The 21,860-nt window shown below is 28.1% G+C and overlaps 3 protein-coding genes across 7 annotated transcripts; 2 read left to right on the top strand and 1 right to left on the bottom strand.

The window, feature by feature from the left end:
• The first annotated feature begins 16 nt into the window (after nt 1-16).
• LOC117206250 (metallophosphoesterase 1-like) lies at nt 17-10,172 on the top strand. Its single transcript, XM_033445416.1, is given in 12 exon segments — nt 17-496; nt 565-710; nt 808-878; nt 956-1,096; nt 1,186-1,353; nt 1,429-1,514; nt 1,573-1,695; nt 1,805-1,945; nt 7,986-8,511; nt 8,616-8,966; nt 9,093-9,138; nt 9,140-10,172. Coding segments are annotated over 12 exon segments (1,938 nt in total). The 5' UTR covers nt 17-382; the 3' UTR covers nt 9,165-10,172.
• LOC117206239 (transmembrane 9 superfamily member 4) lies at nt 2,550-6,554 on the bottom strand. The gene is made up of 10 exons (XM_033445394.1): nt 6,409-6,554; nt 5,747-5,997; nt 5,541-5,687; nt 5,319-5,474; nt 4,967-5,247; nt 4,665-4,883; nt 4,428-4,585; nt 4,093-4,352; nt 3,778-3,961; nt 2,550-3,707 (listed from the first exon to the last, which is right to left on the bottom strand). Exons 1-10 carry the CDS (start codon nt 6,409-6,411, stop codon nt 3,468-3,470), a joined length of 1,899 nt encoding a protein of 632 aa, XP_033301285.1. The 5' UTR covers nt 6,412-6,554; the 3' UTR covers nt 2,550-3,467.
• A 4,163-nt stretch (nt 10,173-14,335) lies between the features above and the next one.
• On the top strand, nt 14,336-21,404 carry LOC117206243 (eukaryotic translation initiation factor 4E-binding protein Mextli). 5 transcript variants are annotated; one of them, XM_033445399.1, is made up of 11 exons: nt 14,336-14,488; nt 15,524-15,642; nt 15,807-15,947; nt 16,035-16,204; nt 16,286-16,481; nt 16,752-16,823; nt 17,731-17,791; nt 17,877-18,165; nt 18,245-18,497; nt 18,568-18,689; nt 20,045-21,404. In XM_033445399.1, exons 2-11 carry the CDS (start codon nt 15,534-15,536, stop codon nt 20,147-20,149), a joined length of 1,518 nt encoding a protein of 505 aa, XP_033301290.1. In that variant the 5' UTR covers nt 14,336-14,488; nt 15,524-15,533; the 3' UTR covers nt 20,150-21,404. The 5 variants fall into 5 exon arrangements, with proteins under 5 accessions (XP_033301290.1, XP_033301295.1, XP_033301292.1 ...); XM_033445401.1 differs by lacking the exon at nt 14,336-14,488 and adding an exon at nt 14,840-14,945 and having other exon boundaries at nt 20,045-20,149; XM_033445400.1 differs by lacking the exon at nt 14,336-14,488 and adding an exon at nt 14,880-15,024 and having other exon boundaries at nt 20,045-20,149.
• Nucleotides 21,405-21,860: the final 456 nt, after the last annotated feature.

Raw genomic sequence — 21,860 nt, forward strand, 5'->3', positions numbered from 1 at the left:
TTGATTTGATTTGAATTAGTTGATTACCTGTAGAAAATAAAGTATTGCTATGATAGTCACACGTAGTTTTAATTCCAAACATGATTAGTATTGTAATTTTATCTATCTATTAAATTGATAATTTTGTAAGTCACGTAAAAATGGTAAGGGGATTTGTGAATTCGCATATTGTGTGGCATAAAAAGACATTACTTCTTAAGAACATTTCAACATTTGAAACAGAATATATTTGTTATGCTAAATATATGATGTAAACAGTGAAAAGAATGTTCAATGTTCACTTGAAATGAAAAAACTATTTGATGTATAATATTTATCTACTCACAACTGCATTTACAGCGATTTGTAAATCATATCTTTAAAGTATTTCCAATTCTGCAAAATGCTAGATACCAGAACATTTTCATATAAGAAATATTTAACTGAAGCTGTCATAGCTTTAGCATGTGTGTTTATTTTTTGTGAATATTTACTATATTACCTTGTGCTTATTCAGGTGAGTTATATAAATAACAAAATGATTGTAAAGATTAAAAATTTCATATGTTGTATTTAACACAACAGTGTGCATGGCCAGTTTTGGAACCACATAAAACTGATACAACAATTACTGAATCCACATCAGAAGAAACTCCGGTACATGCAATGTTTATAGCAGATACTCATTTATTGGGCTCAAAAAATGGACATTGGTTTGATAAATTAAAAAGGTTTGACTTTATTATATGATAATAAACAAGTAGTAAATTCTTTATACATTTTTGAAAGTAATTTCTCCCTATTGAAATCAATATTTTCTTTATGTAGAGAATGGCAAATGTATAGAGCATTCCAAACTATGGTTACTCTTCATAAACCAGACATAATTTTTATATTAGGTATGCAATAAAATTATATTAATGATATAATATATTGAAGATAAATTGAAATAATAAATATATTATAATTACGACAGGTGATTTATTTGATGAAGGACAGTGGAGTAGTTCAGCAGAATTTGACCAATATATACAAAGATTTCATTCATTGTTTTCAGTACCTAAACACACTCATCTTTATGTTGTTGCTGGAAATCATGATATTGGATTTCATTATGGTATTGTAAAATATTTTTTTTATAACTATGAATAGTTTTTATAACTATAAAATGAATATGATATTTTTGGCAAAAAAATATTTCTTTAGCTATTACACCATACTTAAATCAACGATTCGTAAATGGTTTGAAGTCACCAAGTGTGAAAAGAGTTAGTATTAGAGGGAATCACTTTGTCCTAATTAATAGTATGGCATTGGAAGGAGATGGGTGCTTTTTGTGTCGTCCTACAGAAATTGCATTAAATAAAATTTCCAGTAAGATTACTTTTTGTTAGAGAAGTGAATAATTATGAGAATTAAAACTTATGTATAAATAAAAATATTTTTCAGCACATTTAAAATGTGCTAAAGATATGGGAAATAGTTGTAACAAAGATAATGCAATTTCGAGATACAGCAGACCAATTATTTTACAGGTCAGTAAATGTTTCTTAAAATAAAAACGATAATGTAATATTTAAATTATAATTATAGCATTATCCAATGTATCGTGAGTCTGATGAAATTTGCAATGAACCTGATCAAGCACCAGATGAAATAAAAGATATAAAATTTAGGGAACGATGGGAATGTTTATCAAAGGAAGCATCTGAGCAAGTACATGAAATATTTTGCAAGGATTATTACAATAAAATTGAATTTATAGATTTTTAATTTTATAGAATTTGTAGAATTTATAGATAGATTATAGAAAATCAACTTACAGCTTTTAGATATATTGAATCCAAGACTGATCATTAACGGTCATACTCATCATGGTTGTAGAAGAATACATAGAAAAGATATATTAGAATTTACAATACCATCTTTCAGTTGGCGTAATAAGGATAATCCTTCACTTTTACTAGTAAGTTCTACACATTTGAAAAAACTATTTAATATAACTTCATAATTTTATTACCATATACATACTTATAGTACTATTCATATTTCAGGGTGTATTTACCCCCAATAATTATTCTGTATCAAAATGTTACATGCCTGTGGAATCTACAGAGATCAAAATTTATGTTATCAGTGTAGTGTGTATATTTATATATTTTATCATAAAATGTAGATTGAAACAAAATCGATATTATCTTTTAAAGTTTCATTAAAGACATGTTTCTATTTATTAGTATTAATTTAAAAAAGTGCAGTAAGTAGATTATAAATAATAATTATAAACAAACTAAAACATGAAAATATAAGGCTCAAATTATTCATATTTTTATGCGTATCTTCATATATATAAAATAAAAATATTAGTTACATATTATTTACACTATTCAAAGTATAAAATATTTATATTATTTATTCTCATTATTATATTAATCAGATCAATAGCACATCTCAACTGCATTAAATTATTGAATACTATTTCGCTTTACATACTCCAATACTTCTTTTCATTATTTTATCAAACTACTCTATTGGAAAGGAAAATGTGTATAAATACATATAACACACTATAAGAATATTAAAAATCACAAATATAATCATTGCAACATGTACAAAACTTATATCTGTCTTATATATTTAATCAGCCAATATCAAAGATCTCATATATTACTGATTTACTAAACATACTTAATACTTGAATAATTAAAAATATAGATCTTTATAATTAGTCCAAAAGTGAATTGTTACGCATAATTAATAAACATTTTATATGACATGACATTACGGAGAAATATACACCCCAGGTTATCCAAATGTAAGTGACATAATTTTACATCCTTAATGTTACATTATATGCATTCGATGCATACATGTCTAGTAACAAATGTCTACAGATATAACTTGTAAACTTGTTATTTTATTGCAATAAAAAATATAATAATTGTGAACTAATATTATTTTTGTATTTAGCATTGACTATAATTAATATTACATTTATTAATATTTTTATATATTTTTTAATTTTATGTTAAAAGGAAGTAATATTAATATAGTCTATGCATTTTCTTTATATGAATATGTGTATTCTTCGCTGAATGTGAGCAGTACTCTGTTTTATAAATTATAAGTACTCTAATAATAACAAAATATTTATTTAAGATATGTAATAAACAATAAAAAGAGAAAATCATGTATTAATAATGCAATGAACTAAGTTATACATCACGTCCTTTAATCAGAACCTTTTTCTGTTCATTTGTAAGTTTTACATATTTTTCGTTATAAACAAAATAATTTTATAATATTTAAGAATATTATTTGGTAAATGTACTACTCATCTTTTTAATCAAATTAGATTAATCTAACGAAAATGAAACTATTGTACTATTTTGGTTTCATACATTTAATTTAAAGTAATTAAATATTTTTTGTAACATTGGAAATGTGTTACCTTCTTTAATCATTGATTTCATCAATGATTAATTTGACTAGTCTATTTTTACAGCAGCATATATTTTACGAATAAATGCATAAGCAGCAAAGAAACCTATTGTACCTGTTAATAACCAAAACGTTAATACCATTAATGCAGTGTAACCAAAATATAAAAGTGTTGGAATTAGTTCTGTTATTTCTAATTTTGTCATAAAATAAAAAATTGAGTAGGCTAGGACATATACAGCTGATCCTCCACTAACAATAAAGCTTCTCCACCACCATCGGTAATCCTAATAACGAATAAAATAACATAAGTATATATGCTATAAACACAATTGAAAATAATTGTTTATTACTCACTTCTCCGCATAACTGGAAATAGACCATAACTATGGATATTTGAGAACAAGAAATGACAAGTATACAGAAAACGAGGAAGAGGAATCCGAAAAGATAATAAAATTGATTTTCCCATAACGCTGTTAGGATGAAAAATAATTCTATAAAAACAGCGCCAAACGGAAGAATTCCAGCCATTAGCGTACTGTAATAATTATAATAAACATTTTGTTTATTATGAAATTAATATAATATTATCATTATAATGAAATTGATATACATATATATGTATATACATATTTCTTAACATATTAATAGATAATTCTTTAAACTTACCACAGTATTGGGTTCATGTACCATAACTGATCAGGAACTTGTCTGGGAATTTGATTTGTTCTAACAGGATGTGTGAAAGGTTGTTTTCGATATCCAAAGAAATATCCAAGGTATACAAGAGGAAGTGATATACAGAACCATAAACATAATAATGCTAACATTGTTGTAAATGGTACTGCGCCAGAACTATGCTTTCCCCATATAAAGAAATTTAAAAAGAAACAAGTAGTAAACACTATTCCGGGATACAGTGTTGCCGTCTATAATAAATTATATAGTAATATAGTAAATTTTATATTATCTTTATATCTTATATTAACCCATTTTGTCCTTACTAGTAATGCTGTCCTTCTCCATTTTCGACCACGCATTGTTTTATAAAGGCGCGCAGAAAAATATCCAGCAATTACACCAGAAGACACATAAAGAAATATTGCACAGGTTCCAAGTGCACCTCTACTGGCAGGAGAGAGCATTCCCAACATAGCAAAAACTAAAGGTATATAAGAGAAGTAGTATAAAAATATTTAGTAATGTATGGTATTCTTTCATACAACAATATAGAACCTTACATATTGTGATTAAAGCCATAAAAAATATTTGAATTCCACTGCCTATCACAGCGGCAAATAATCGAGGATTTGGTGGTGGTCGAAATACATCTCCATGAACAAGTTTCCATCCAGTTTCTTCAATTGCTTCATCTAAACCTGCTAAACTGTCACTTTCACCAGCATTATAACGTGCGATATCTCTCCTTAGTGTTCGAACCATGATCATAGTTAAGATCCCTATATAATTTTATTCAAAACTTTGTATATAAACTTCAAAGCGATCAAAGGACTTAAAAGTATAGGGTATGATGTATATTTACCAGAAAGGAAAATGACTACAATCAGTGAATTGATGATTGAAAACCAATGAATTTCAACATCGCTCATTCCCAAATATATATCCCATCTACTTGCCCAACTCACATCAGATTGTCTCCACTCCACAGAATATAAGAACAGAAGCTTGGTTCCTTTGGGATTAACAAATTGAGGATTTGCCTGAGGATTTGTGGGCACTATACAAGTATTTCTATCAAACTTTAGTTGGCTTACATCAACTGAACGAGCTTCTACTTCAAATCCAACTACTCTAAATTCATTTCTATGAAAAGTAAAAAAATAATTATAGTTTGAAACATCATTTACATATCAAGTGATGCTTTTTATACTAACTCTCCATATCTATGATTACTTAATTTTAGTTTAAGATAATTATTAATGTAATATTGGTCATTCATGATACCACCCAAACGATATCCATGATATACAATTACGTTATTTGTATCTTTATGAACCTTTTTTGTTGCTGCTGGTAAATTATCAATTAACCTAAGAACAGATAAAAATGACTGTAACTATATATTGATATAAATTATAATGCAAATATATGCTTACAAATGCACAGTATAATCATGTTGAATGCGTTCTATAACACGTTGCGACTCTTCTTCATTCCATGTCATAAGATTAGATGGTCCATGACATAATAATTTACAGCTTACATCGTCTGCCATTGATACCTCATATGGTGTATTTACAATTCTATATAAGAATGAATCAAATTACTTTTTCAGAATATAGTGATAAATAGGAAATCTTACCTGTCACCACGTAATACTTCTCCTAAATTCTCTGATTTGTAAATAAAAGTTCCATTTTTTGGTATACAAAATGGAACAGAATAATATTCATATGGTAATTGTGTATGAGTACTGGTCATTTTCACTGCTTTAACATCAATTTTTTGCCCCTTTTTAAATTCCACAGGGGCAACACCAGGCACATAGAAGCCATTTGTTTCAATTAATAATGATATTATTACAAATATTGCACTCCCTTGTTTTAATCTTCCCTGTTAACAGAAACATAATATATGTGGTACATGTTTTACTATATCTTAATTAAATAATTGATATTTTTAAAAACGACTATATGTCCAATAGGATAAACTGAAACATGATTTATTTATAAATACAAATGTGGATATGCTCACATTATTTTCTACCAGAGATACGTCTTACCAATTTCAACCAATTATGAAACTTAATGACACTAATCCTTAAAACATTTTTTGACTAATTGTGATAAAGCGTAATTAAGTTTCTGACAGGACTAATGGCATTGTACTTTACGAATACTATGAAGACAGAAAATACTATACTGAAAAAGAACCGCCACATCAATTCAATAAATACTTTTATTTTGTGGTATTCAATCTTAATAACATTTAAACACACGAAAATAATAAACGAAAAATACTTACCATTCTTTAATATTGTTTTCGTTAAAGGCGCGCCACGCCGTACCTCTTACGTTATTCTTAATCGCTACTCGTAGAGTTTCTACTGCGTTCACGTCAAAAATGAAATTTACTTCAACATGAAGTTTGTTTCGAAACATTTGTTGGTAAAGTAATACAAGAATGATTCTTTATAAAATTCCCTAGCAGGTTTATTTCCAGTTACACGTACACGCACGGTCATATACATATGTTATTTTTTATACTACGACATTTATCAATACATAGTAAATAGTAACAGTAACATTTACCAATAGAATTGTTAAACCGAGAGGAACTTCATAATTTTCATAAGCGGCTACTTATATTTGATAAAATTTAGAAAAAATACAATAGATGAATAAAAACAAAATGATTTTCCTGTGCGACAATTTTATTTTCCTCTATCTAGCTCTTACTGCTCGTATTGAAAACGATAATATTTATTTTAAATATTCTTTTATTTAAATCATTTTATCTTATGCTATTCTAATTTATGACTAATTTAGTTGTGAGAAATAATATACCTAATGTTCAGTACGATATCTAGCATGTTAATTATTATATAGAGAGTGTTAATTAGTGTGTTTATTCTTAAAATTCCCGCAATTTTTTATCCTTGCAAATGAAAAGGAAGTGAATCTTTTATAAATGTAAAATATTACTTAATAAACAATTTAATCTATTTCGTTTCTATATCATAAATTCTTAATATATAAAAATGATTATTTATAAGTTGATAAAAGTTTAATTTTGATATAAAATGGAAACATTTTTACTACATAATAGAAGGTGTTTTGATCAAGCTTTTCCGAGCGAAAAAATATACCCCCGAAAAGGAAAATATCGTCCCACGTGGGGACTCGTTTAATTACAAGTTACGTTATTTAGATATGCATCTGTTCGGTTAATTTTTATTTCAGAACAATGGTACAGGTGAGTAGAAACTTTTAAGTATATTACATTGATAAATTTCCATGCAGTTTGTCTAAATCAATGCATTTTTCTATCAGGTCTATTGGAAATTTTTGATTGTTTTTTTTTCCGTTGTCATCCATTAGTAAATAGGAAAGATGGCAGCAGATTATTGCGCTTTTTTCCCGTGCATTCACGGGTCCGACATTTTTCTTAAAATTAAGCCTTTCTACAAATTTCGGGTGAAACTTATATAAAAACATTGGATACACTTCAGTTTTACGAACAGAATTTAGCGCGTATTTCATTTCTTAAATAAAATGTGATTAATATTGAAATAAATAGAATACATAACGATTTTTGTATATTGAACTTGTGTCAAATACGGTGAAAGACTATATAGAAATTTTAAGTGATGTCCTTAAAGGATATTTGAATTCATGTGAAATAAAAATTTAACATTTTATGAATGAATATCCCATTGTGAATTGTTTATTTATAAACATTTTTTCTTTTTTAAACAAAATATGACAATAATGAGGGTACATAATTTTTTTTAATGTGTATATGTGTATATCTATATAATGTGATAATGTGTATATCTAAATTGTATATGTTATTTTAATAATGAAATATTTTGTTTGCAGGCAATTGATGAAATGGAACAAAGAGATCTCCCACAGGCTTTTCGCTTGCTTGGGGAGATGAATGCTAATGTTCTACAAGTTAATCAACTTGTAGACAATATGTTAGTCCGTGTCAAAAATGGGGAAATTTCTACGGACAAGGGTCTTAGTTTCCTAGAAATGAAATATCATATGTTACTTTCTTATCTGATTAATTTGACTTACGTAGTTTTGAGAAAATGTTCAGGAGAACGTATAGAAGGAGATCCATCAATCGATCGCTTAATTGAAATAAGAACTGTCCTAGAAAAAATCCGACCAATAGATCACAAACTAAAATATCAAATAGATAAACTTGTTAAGACTGCAGTAACTGGTACTATTAACAGTGATGATCCAACTAATTTTAAAGCAAATCCAGATGCATTTGATAGTAATGATGAAGAATCTGATAATGATCAAGATGGTAAAGTAGATGGTTTTAAACCAACACAGGCAAGAAAATCTAATATTTATGTGCCACCAAAACTTGCTGCGGTACATTATGGTCAGTATTTATAAATGTATATTTGCACAGTGTAACAGCTGTAATATAATATTTTAAGGTAGAAAATTATAATACATTAAATATTTCGTATTTTTCATTTGCAGATGGAGATGAGACAGTTGCTGAAAAAATTCGCAAATCAGGAGAAAGAGCTCGTAGGCGTGCAGTATCAGGTGCTGTTTTAAGAGAGTTAAAAGAAGAATATTTAGATGCGCCTATTGAAGATAAACACGGTTTAGGGGAAAAACAAGCTAGTCTAGGTCGAGAAAATAAACGGAAGGTAGAATATGAAGAAAATTATATGACACGCTTACCTGTTACTAAACAAGAAAAACACAGACGTCGCCAAATAACAACTCTTGGTACACTTGGAGAAGAAATTACAACTTTCGGGGAATCATCTTCTGTATCTGCTAAAAAGAGAAAAGCTCAGAAAAAGAGCAAAGCTAAAAAGAGTAAATATTTAAATTTAGTTATTTAAATTTAAAATTAAAATAAAAATTTAAATTTAGTAAATATGCTTATGTCGTACTGAAGTATTTTATTTACAATACAATTTGTATTTTCTTATAGGTTTCAAGAAAAAACGGCATCATTAAATCGAGTTTATAAAAATTTGAAAAAGCTGAATTTCGTACAGCATTAATAATTAAGGTAAAATGCAAATTTACTTCAATTCTTCATGACAAACGCAGATGCCATTAATACTCGTTAATAAGTTAAGCTAAATAACTCATAAACAACTAGTAATAAAAACAACAATCGTCAACGGTGAAATAAAATAGCACGATGGTAATTTATTACTACATAAGACATACTAATGGTCGTGTAATTGATAATTATAGTTAATAATGATTTTAATCTTTAATTGTTGTCTAAAATCAATTTTTATCTGTGGAGTTGAAATGTTCCATAAGTCACAAGAAACGATATTCTGACGATATTAAGTACATGAAGAATAATGTCAAGGTACATACGAGCTTAACTTATAAAAGAAAATTACGTGTAATCGTGACACAATTAATCAAATAATGGATTTCGGCTCCAAGATCTAAAATTGCAAGTTAAACGTACAAGTTGAAAGCAGAAAAATTTTCTGCTTTATTTTGAGATATTCTCCAGCTATAGATGAGGAAACCAGTAACATAGCAGGAGGGATGATATTGAATTAATTGTTACAGAAGCGTAAAAATCACAAGACATTCAATGCAAAAATTAGAAAATTCAAGTTTAATAAGGGAAATGACTTTAGAAATTGCAAATATTCTGCAACTTCTAAATATTGTTCATCGTGCGATATCGCGTGTCTTAGGATTTTCTCGCTATTTTAGAGTAGTGTAGTAAATAGTTTTACTATTATATGTATGTTTCGTTTGTGTTTTCCCCTGGTAAACTGTTGAGGCTATTATATCTTGATGTGAGTCATATTTTATGTTAAGTTTAATTTTTTACAATGTGTTTATGCATTGTATTTATTGTTTTAACTTTAGATTGATTTGGTTAAGTTGTTAAACTTATATTAAAAGTAATATAAGGATAACACGAATGTGTCAAAATTCAAAATTAATATTGTCAATTTCTTGATTTTTACTTAAGTTTACTGTATTTAGTTTCTTAGAGAGGGGGTATGTGTGATATTGAAAGAAAAACTAATATACGAAGACTAGAGCGAAAATCACTTCTGCAATAGAATAAAGAGTTTGTACAATCAAATTGTAAAGAGCATCCATATCTTGTGCTTAAATAGGTTCCATTTTTTAAATATTAGATATAACTTTGGGTATCTTTTTAAACCCAAATGTTTCCTTTTAAGATAAAGGGAGAATGATGGTAAATACATTTAATGCAGATCATAACATGGGTATTTGTATCCAGTAGTCGTTCCTGCAGAAGTGATCCGCATTACCTTCAAAAGTACTAATTCGCTATATGCTAACCAAGGGCTCAACCATCCATAGATGTTATATTTTTTACAAAAGTGTTCATAGATTGAGCCAACTTGGTAATGCATGATGTTACATATGCCCTCTCTTTTTCAATCTGTGAAGACGATTAAAATGTGATAAATTATTCATCAAATAATAGTTAAAGAAACTAACAGAATAGCACAATTGCTGGGCATTATTTACAAGTGCTAGCAAGCCTAATGTCAGCAGCCTTGTCGTATTTGGTAATGAAGTTGGAATACTGAATAGCGGGAAGATTTTGATTAATGATGTCAAGGTATACTTACAAAATCTCATGCCTGTTTAATGTATGGCATGCACAAAATAATTAATGAAAAATTACAATCGGTTTCAAAATTTGCCCGACATTTAGTTTTCTCATACTTTATACATAGATGATAATTTTTGAAGCACACTTACAACTGAAATAACTGTAAGTCCAAAATACTAAATACTATACTCGTGTGTGTGCGTGTGTGTGTGTATATTTATATACATATATATATATATGTATATATGTATATTTATATATAAATATATATACATATATACATAGTGTATATTCTTCATTTCTACATTCTGAACTGTTTATAAATGCTCATTGAAAAATATCATACTGTTTGCAATAAGTAGAGAAGAAATTTCAGTTGAAAGATTTATGATTACATCTGTTTGTTAAAGATAAATTTTCCTAATATGTTTTACATATTTTGGACTTATAGTAAAAGTGTATGGGTGTGAAAAATATTCATATGAGACACATATCCACACACAACATATAGCAGCAAAGTAATAGGGTTACATTGAATACACTACCTCAAATCAATAGAAATATGGATTTACAATAATAGAACTGCGTCAGTTGCGTTTACATTGTTGTGTTATTGTTCATTTACACATTTACTGATACAGTAATTTTGTTGTGAAATATAATGGAACATATTATGCCTTATGAAGAGAAGTATTTAGAGTTTGTTATCTTTGACCTGCATAGCAGGTATGAATTTTTTAGCAATGTACAAAGGAAGCACAAAATATGTAAACGTTACTGCGGGCAGGGAGTTTAAAGTAGTCCTTCAAATCCAACAACGCTGCCGAATAACAAACTAAAAAAAGGAGAAACAAAATATCTTTGCAGCAAAAACGAGTATAAAATGATTTATTGACTAATTCATAGTCTGAAGAATGTAATGTTTCATTTATTGATGAATTTTCTATAATTTATGTAATAAGACAATTCAGTGTATGTGAGAGAGCGAAAGTGAACGCGTGCGAAAGAGAGAGAGAGATTTACCTGTATATTACAAATGGTTATTATGAATGAATTATTATTATAAATTAATATTATTATAATTATTATGATTATTCTGATTATTATTATATTATCATCATCATCATCATCATCATCATCATCATGTAGAATGCTTCTTACTGACTGAATAAAATGTTTTCAATGTCAATAATTTATTTACAAAAGGTAAGCTTACCAAAAGAAAACATCGTAAGGCGATTTTCAACCCTTTACTTCGACCAAAATGGTAATAGTTACAGAATGAATTTGAATTATCCGTTTTCATCTTATTTTCCCTATTTAACAACATACAAAAATTCTACATCATTATAAACGCGATCATGTATGTTGAAAACTTTTAGATTTTTTCGATGCGAACCTTAAGTGAAAAAAATTAAAAATGCTGAAAAATGTAGATTTCGTATAGAAGTTTTAGAACGATCACTTTCTTATCTTTATAATAGCGACATGCCAGTATGACTATTATTCTTAACCCTTCCTAGATTTTTTGGAAAGGTGTGTCGTAGTTAAAAAAATCAAAAACCAATTTCCTTGAAGATTTTCAGGTAGAAATGTGATTAATATTTTCAAATTTTGCATTCTTTTTACGCAGTGAGTATATTGTATGATTTTTAATATTTGTGCGTTCGAAAAAGTAATATACAAATAAAAGAAATTAAATTGATTTAATCAATTGAAAATGTATATGTCCCTTATCTTGTACCATACGAGTATCAGTTTCTCATTCAACGTTGAGGATAGCGGAGCGATTAAGGTATCTTATATATTCCTTTGTGGTACCGCTGTGAATTCGTGCGCGTCACAGCGATCCACTTTTCTGTTATTACATCGATTTTCTTTCTATTATTTGCTACACGACAATAAACGGAGTTCATTAAAAAGTGTTCTAAAAGTATTTTAGGAATATTTTATCATAAAATGTCCATGCAAATAATTTTTGAACACATTTTACTCCGTCGATCCTTCAACCACGTATTGTTTTACTGTTACGGATATTCTTTAACATTTTATATATTATGTAAATGTATAAAATCAGTATTAGATCTTCTGTTTTTGAGTAAATGGATAGGGACGGTATTCATTTTTTTTGAAAATTATTATTTTCATATTTATGATCTCCTCTTTTATGTAGGGATTCTGAAGACAATACATTGGGAAAAACTATCATTCTTTTTCAAATTGAAAAGTAATTGCTTTATTAAAGAATCAGGGATTCATCCGTAAAAATGGCTTATTGTTATATGTAGCAACCCTCCATCTAGTGTTTTCGATCTTATGTTCAATTATAATTGTCATGTGAAAATATTTGGGAAAATTAAGGGATTTGCTGAATGTAAACCTTTTAGCTTAATTTTTATTCCATTCTTTCCCTTGGAAAATTCCTGTCATTATCTGAAAAATTCTTAATTGTCAATGATATTTTAAGCATCAATGCTAACTCCTACGTGGTCCATTCTTATACCTACTCAAAGTGTTGTTTCGTGATTGAAGCGTATCTTTCCACTTAGGTAAGTATAACATGTTCATCAAATAATTTTAATTTCACATAACAGTATATGTAATTTTTCTGTAATTCAAAATTTTCGTATCGTTCTTTGTTTACTTCAATATTTTAATATTCAATGGTACAAGTAAGCGTATTGATAGCCTTTTCAATAAAAAAACAATATTTTACCAGTGTCCCCTGCATTTCATTATCTTTAAATTACAACACAAGTTAAATCACATTATTTAGTTCAACTTAAGACTTTATTACTTTATTGTCCTGCTCCGATGTAATGTGTCTCTTCAGGTAAAAGATCAGTGATTACCTACTAAGTATGTATGGTTCACGAAAGATCGTCGGCTTGGGTTGAGTCTTAAGGTTGAGAATAATAGTCGTGCTAACATGTCGTTACCATAATAATAAAACAGTGATCGCTCTAAACTGCTATGCGAAATCTACATTTTTCAGTATTTTCTTGCACTTCGACACTAATGTGTCTATAATAATCCAGAATTTTTGCATGCCATTAAATTGGGAAAATAGGATAAAAGGAGATAATTCGAATTCACTCTGTAACTATCCTTCTGGTCAAGATAGAGCGCTGAAAATTGATTTACGATGTTTTCTTTTGGTGAGTTATCGAATGGTGCATCACAATGATGCATGATAAAAATCGGTTCAAGGACACTTTCTGTCCCTTGTATCCTGGCTATCTTCTTCTATTGTATGAAGTTGTACGTAAAAGTTTTAAAAACACAAAAACCTCCATCTGGGATCATATAAACAGGTCTCGATACTCATACTGAAAGTGAGCGAAAGCATGGCAGAAATAGTTCGAAGATTAAGTCAAGAAAAATCAATATGGAAGGCAAAATGGTTTTCGTCCTGTGCGTGTATGACATGCTATGCATGCCTCAACAGAAACAGAGGCATTCTATGCATCTTTGTTTGTCTTGTAATAACAAGAACTTTGTTGTCTTCCATATTGATTTTTCACGATTCAAATTTTGAGCGCTTTTCTCTAGAGAGTGTCGAGACTTGTTTATGTAACCGTGCTTTCATCGACTAAGTTCCTTCTGCTAGTGAATTTTAAATAACATGTTAGTATCACTGTTGTAAATTTAAGACACTTGAGTATACCTTCGTAACGTATGTCAACGACAGTCGACATATCTTACCGATTTCTTTTAGACGATCTGCCTGTCGTTGATCTGTGGCACGGTCGACGTGGTGGTAAGTGACTTTTTAATTACAAAAATTAAATTGTAGATACTGCTCTTTAAATATAACAATTTGGTTAATGTTAAATGTTAAGTGTTTTTTTCGACGTGATGTGCCTTAGCTTTCATAATTTTGGATTTTGCAATGGTAGTTCATGTTAATGTCCTACCTTAATAGAATTCAGTATTTCGATGTATACATAAAGAATTTTCTTTATGTTATTTGTCTTGTACTTTGCAAAATTTAAATAATTCATTATATTTTTTCTCCTCCCCCCCCCCTTTATTTCTTGCTCTTCCCTTCCACTTTTCCTCCCCCACTCTTGTTTTCTCCTTTCTTTTGCTTACTATTTCTCTTTGTTCTTTGCACATTTTCCCTCTTCTTCTAACGTGCCTTACAAGATGTCGAAAGTACTAAAGGCGCTCGCATGGAGACCGCATAAATTATTTTTATCGCTACGTAGGCTACGGTAAAATAATTTACTATTGTAAAGTTACTCTACTTTCGCACCAACTCCAACAACTGTAGCAAATATTGTTAAAATTCACGTTAGTACATTAAATATTCAATTTTTTTTTCTTTGCTATTGCTTAGTATTTTCTACATAAACCACACTCTGTTCCGTAGTTATTTTTAAATCACCCGCGGCGCAGAACTACATATCGAAAATTTTGAAGAATACGCTCTACAAAACGATTAAACTTAAAATAATAAAATATCCTTCTCTTCTTTAATTTCAAAATGATATTAAGTTGCCAAAACAATGCAACATCTGTATAAATATTGATCATACAAATAATTGCTTTTATTACATTATGAAGTAGCGTCACGTTAGGAAGACTTTCAACAGTGTGTGAAAAGAAATCGGCTAGAAAATTCTATACTTATTTTTACTTTCTTAAAGGTAGTGTTTGAAAATTATGCTTTCTAATTATGTGAAAGAAATAAAGGCTATATTGGTTAATTTCATTAAATTGTGTTTAATCCTTATCTACTTAGTAGCTCTGTTTAATGTCCTTTTTTATTCTTTGTGTTTGTTTGTTTAAGATTATAGAGAATGGCCGCAACACAACTAAATCGAGCTCGAACCATCAAGAAAATCGAAAAACCTCGGCCGCTTAAACTTGCTCAACGCCACGCGACCGTCGATGGGCGGATTACGACTGGTAATATATTGCTAATTAATATACTTATATAATTTATCACTTATTGTATTACATACCTAAGACATGCGTATTAAGTTTTATTCTCTTATTCACTTCCTTTATAATGTTTTAATTATTGATTTTGGTTATTATAATTTATCAAATTAAAATATTATATTTTACAGTGGAGGACATAGTGTCCTTAATCGACAATGTTGCTATGCAACTAACTAATGGCTTCCATGATCGAACGCTGCAAATAAGTGTGATTACAATGTGTAATCATTTAAAACTTTGTGCTCCTCAGTTAGAAGCTATTTATAAAGGTATAGCTTAAAATAATATTTTTAATATAAAAAATAGAGTGAAGTCAAGATACTAATAATTTAAATTTTTTTTCTTTTAATTTATAGATCAGCTGGACAGAGCTTTTGTGGCGATCAGAAATGGAAGTCAAGACGAAAAGTTAGATTTGACGACTAGGGTTCACCTGCTGGAACTTATAGAATTAAGAGCCAAGCAATGGCGTCACACAGATTCTATGGATGTATATTATACACAGAAATTATCGCATTTAGATAATGTATGTCATCCTTATATTTTATTATATTATGTCTTATTATAAATGGAATGATTTGTAAAGAAGTCTAAATGACATTAATAGGCAGAAGCAATTCCTGACACACCTACAAATGTATTGTCATCTCCTATGGCAACAATGACTTCCCCTACTGTGGCACCTATTTTAGGACCTGGTGAAGTTATAAAAAATAGTGGCAAATTTGTTAAACCTACGCGTATCCCTGGAAAAAACTACTGTAAAGATGAAGTTGTTATACGTAACAGTGATTCTGGTAAAGGTAAGAGAAGTTTAAAATTTTTTAAAATTATATTAATCATATGTATATTGTAGATGAAATATACATACATGTAAAACATCATAATATAATGTAGAATACGGCTTACTTGTTTTAATTTCTGAATGGTTTATTTTAATTTTAAGTTACCGTTGCACTATATTTTTGGATCTGTTTATTGATATATCTTATATTTTGTATACTGTTTTTCACATCTATTGTAAGTAGTAAGTATTATGTTTCTACTTCTAAATCATTTGCACAAAAATACAGTGATGGGAATAAAAGGGCGGCGGGTTCACATGATCGAAGAGCTCAGCCAGACAATCATCTCCTTCCAGCGAGGTAAACAAATAATTTGCAGATGGCTTAATAGCATCATGTTCACGCATTACAAAAATAACTAATTATATATTTTTTAATATCTTTACATACCTAATATTTCCATTACATCAATCCACTTTATAAAGTAATAGAAATTGGAGTTTTCTGTTCTTATGATTAAATATTTTGTTAAATATTTACTATATATTCATATATAAAAAATTAGTAAAATATATTGAAAAACTTTTCGTAATAAAATGTATAAATAAATCGGTTTTGTTCTTACAACATTGTAAAATAAATTTATGATAGCAAGTGATGTTTGTACATTCACGAATATAATTTATGTTGTAACTTACATTTACCTTTATTTGCATGAAATATTTTTTCTTTATATGTTATTATGTTAATCATTTAATGATATTGTGAAAATTCGATTGTGTGATTACTCAAAATCTTTTTTTACTGTATGACTGTCTTGATTGTTATCACATTTTATTATCATTAGTATGCATATTGTTTGCAGCTTATTAAATCACATATAAGTAAGTATAAAATGTTGAATAACATTTGATGTTATTACTACAATGTTATTCAGTGTTTTATGCATTTCATACTATTTTGTTTACTGCTTATAAATGCTTACAGTTCTAAACATATCTAAAAATTTATCTTATCTCTTTTTACAGGAAATGTTTACATAATTAATGTTAAACTTTTTAATGTTTTAATGCATAAATAATTTGTTTTGGAGTGTTTGAACATTATTTATATTTAATAGATATCTATTGATATATAATTTTGCATTGACAAATTGCACATTAACCACAATGCAAATGAGACTTACATAATAAATTTTAATTGATAACAAACATTTGACATTTTATTGATATTACAAAATATGTTTGACATACTGCTTTTTTTGTAGTAAACCCTGGAGCCAAAGAACGACTTGTCCAAATCACGGGTACTTCCGAGGACAAGATACAGTGAGCTCAATTTTAATTTTAATTATTTACTATTCTATGTTAAACTTGGAATATCTAAGTTACTTTTTATCCATTATTACGTCAGTTACGCGAAGGATTTGATAAAAGATACGATTCAACGAAATGCATCGCCGGTGAGATTGGAGCAAGGTGGAGGAGAAAAAGGAGCCATGGGTGGTTCTAGCTCCTCACTAAATAGTAGTGCGTCGGACGAAAGTAATCGATTGCAACATCAGCAACAAAACTCTCGTTTACGAAGTTCGCTCCTCCACAGCTTCTCCACCAACGACGCCAGTATTGGCGAATATAAATATACAGTTACAGTTGGTAACCAGTCCTTAAAGATCACAGGATGCAATCTCGATCTTGTTAGGGTAATAATCTTTCTTTTTTGAAGGTATAAATTAAGTATCTTATTTGATGTGTTTCTAACACAATTACTTTGTATGTTAGACTGCAAAACTAGTTTTAGATGAATATTTCTTGGGAGATTCTGAAAATTTCACAAGTGGTATAGAATATTTCAATTTTGAAGAAGAGTCTCCATTTTCGATTTCGTCTTCCAGTACACAAAAAACATTGTTAACTCCAAATAATACAAACGAAGTAGCCCGAGAATTAAATATGGATAGTACTGCGACGTCAGAAAGTGAAGAAACTTATAAACCCTTTATTATACCTGAACCAAGTTCATCAACTCAGGGAGGTAATTATTTTGAGTGATTATTGAAAGCTTTCAACTACAAAAGATAATACTTTGGTAATACTTTGTTTAGTTCCAGAAATTAGAGAACTCACATACGAGTTTTTGTTGCTGTGTTCAACAGGCCCTTATGCTAAACGACCGCCTGCAGATTGGGCTCGTATTCAAAAGGAATGTCCCAACATTGTTCGCAAGGTACATCAATGTGATACCAATGCTAATCACCTGATGTACGACAGTGTTATTTACTAATTTTTCTTGCAAGATGATACAAGATTAACGCCTTGAAATTAATTTGACTATTTTGGAGTTACGTTTATTCCCCGTATTGAAATGTGCTGATGCTAAAATAACTGTTATATTTTTACTTATTTCACTTTTGGAATATTCGTCCTTAGATATTAAATCTCACTACATTATTAGAATCAGTAATAGCATAGAAGAACAGATATTTTCCATTAGTGGAAGGCAGTTTTCACGAAAGTATCATAATTCCTAAAAATTTCTAACTTTGATCAGTTAGAATTGATTCCTAAGCTCTTTTTTTTCTTAGCTTATATTCTTTTCCATTGGAAATATTAAATTACAAGGCTGATATTTTAATTCATATACAATATATATATTTAAACCAAAAGTTTGGAACAAACATGATTTTTGTGATATTTAATAGCTTCAACCAAAAAAATTGTTTTGACAGTATTATGTAGATGTGATTATATGTAAAACTTGTTATATGTTACTTATAATGGTTTTTTTTATATTGAAAGCAATATAATTTGCCCTTGAGTTATAATAATATATTGATGTTTATTACTGAATATTATTGCAGTGGTATATGTTTATTTCATTAAATAAATTAAACTCATAATATATGCTATCGTTAAATAATTACATAAAGTTCTTTTTTTAATCATATTCTTCTATTTTATTACTAAAATATTTATTTTTTTAATGAATTAGGGTTTTGATTACTAATATAAATCAAAAACGAAAATATGTCGTGTTATATGTTTGTTAAACATTGTATGTAAATTTTATATTCTCTCAAGTTTCCCATATACGTCATTATTTAAATATTATGATTTGTTTAACAGTTGCATAATATGCTATGCATATTAAATTTAAGTGATTAATATTAAATGAATTTAAGAAAACGTTATTGCAATTTTTATTATTTTAATGATATTATGTGAAAAAATTATTAAATTTTACATTATATAAAAAGACTTATATACTGAATGTTATTGTATAACACTTATGGAATTTTTAAGATAATAAATTTTTACTTTGTATTTTTTAAAATCATGTAATACGTACATTATAACAAATGTGTGATAAATTCTTGTTCAACTTCAAAATTATATTAAAAAACGTTTGTGTAACTACTCTAAAATGGCATGCATCTACATAAACCACTTAACACTTGCTTTACAATTTCAAAGCATGCTGCTTATAACATCATATTCAGGTAATGTAGAAACTACAATAGTTACTTACAATATAGTTTGTTATTAGCAATTATGCAACTAAACTTTATTTTTATTTAACAGGAACCGATTCGCTGGTTCGAACCGGAGACATATAAAGCTAAGGTGGCAGCTGCTGGTCTTGTTACAGTATTGACGATCGGAGAAGGAGAAACTGATCCAGAATGAAAGGGATTGCAAAATTGTATAATCACCATGAAATTGTATGTATTAATTTACATCGATGTTTATCTCGATGTATTGTGATAAATTTTTAAAAGTAAACTGGTATAATGTTCTGACATGAAGGAATAGGTATTATATGAGTAACATAATATGTATTGCCGAACTTAATTGTAGCAATACAAAATGACTAGTATGAATATCGAGATATCCGCTAATATTTAAAAATGTTATGCGTGTTTAAATCTAAATTGTTTTCAAAATAATTTAATATTGTAATATTTTAATAAGCATTTATGCTTTCTGATATTACATTTATATGCAGCAAATTTGTGGAATTCATTTAAAAAAAATGTTGTCTATTTCTAATTAATCGAACGTGTCTTGCAACAATATTTTTAGTTTATTTTACAATCCATGTACTGTTTTATATTTCGTAGTAGATCGAAGAAATTTCAATATCTTTATTATCATTACTACTACTGCTGCTATTGCTCCTATTATTATTACTATCACTACTACCACTACTACTATTAGTATTGGAATACTTCATATAAACACTTATGAAAGACAATAAACGATTTTTATATTTTTAGTATGACATATAGATCAAATTACGGTACTCATAAAACATAACTTATGCAATTCATAATTATTGAATATTGTCAAGTTAAAAAATAGCATTTCCATTAATAGTTTTGAATTTAAATTAACGAAGGAAAATTGTTAATTGAAAAAAAGAGAATAATATTACTAACAAATGATTGTTGATTGGAACTGTAAATAAAATTAAATTTAACATTGTAGAATGCAATTTATGTAAGCATTCAAAAAATGCTTCAATTTTTGATGCATAATATATATTTTGTTACATATAACAACTGTAACAAAATAGTGATTTAACATAGTCTAGTCTACCTTTTTAAAGTAGGAACTACTATTTTGGTAATTACTCTGCTGTGACATAATAGCCAAAAAAAAAGAAAAAAAAAATGATTTCATTTAATCTTAAATCAAGATTTTATATTTTATATACTAAAACCATGATACTGTGTAATATATATTATCAATTATATGGAGAGATAAAAACAAGTTTTTTGCTTCTATATCGATTTCCGTATAATTAATAATAAGGATTAATATTCAATGCTGCATAACAAATTTTGTATTATAATTAATTCAAGTTTATTTTTTATTAGATATAAAATTGTATTTCAATAAGTTATTTTTTTTTTTGTTATGGTATTACTTCTCTCCTTTCAGTTAAAGATTATATTATGTATTGTAAATGTTTCATTAGCCAGAATATAAATTACAAATATATTGTTAAGTTTCTTTGATTATTTTTGAAATTACGCATTACGTATCTTTTGACATATGAATTATTTGAACATGTAAAATATGTAATTTCTGTATTTTATTTTCTGGCTTGAAATATTAGGAGAATATTTAATATTTATTTGATCTGGGACTAAATTATGTTGCACGCACACAAAACGTTATGTTTGTATGTTTTTACATCTTTTAATATTTATTACAAATTTACACAATTATTTGATTTAAATTATTAATAATTTATTACTATAAACACTAACTGCAGTAATATAATAGTATATTATTGTACCTTGCTCTTTAATAATAAACCAATAAAAGTAAAGTATCGTCGGGTTATACTTTTTTTTTACTTTAAAACAAAGCACACCTATAACTGGATGCG

The sequence above is a fragment of the Bombus bifarius genome, unplaced genomic scaffold, assembly GCF_011952205.1.
Source record: "Bombus bifarius isolate JDL3187 unplaced genomic scaffold, Bbif_JDL3187 scf7180000008000, whole genome shotgun sequence".
NCBI classification, from domain to species: Eukaryota; Metazoa; Arthropoda; class Insecta; order Hymenoptera; family Apidae; genus Bombus; species Bombus bifarius.

Excerpts from the sequence above, each read along its gene's own strand:
- LOC117206239 (XM_033445394.1), bottom strand. Across the intron at positions 4,586-4,664 it reads TATGGCTTTAATCACAATAT|TTTTTGCTATGTTGGGAATG; the intron begins GTAAGGTTCTAT and ends ATATACCTTTAG. Across the intron at positions 3,708-3,777 it reads ATTTCCAGTTATGCGGAGAA|GATTACCGATGGTGGTGGAG; the intron begins GTGAGTAATAAA and ends ATTCGTTATTAG.
- LOC117206243 (XM_033445399.1), top strand. The coding sequence starts at position 15,534 with ATGGCCGCAACACAACTAAATCGAGCTCGAACCATCAAGAAAATCGAA. Across the intron at positions 15,643-15,806 it reads CGATGGGCGGATTACGACTG|TGGAGGACATAGTGTCCTTA; the intron begins GTAATATATTGC and ends TATATTTTACAG. Across the intron at positions 18,166-18,244 it reads GCAATCTCGATCTTGTTAGG|ACTGCAAAACTAGTTTTAGA; the intron begins GTAATAATCTTT and ends TTTGTATGTTAG.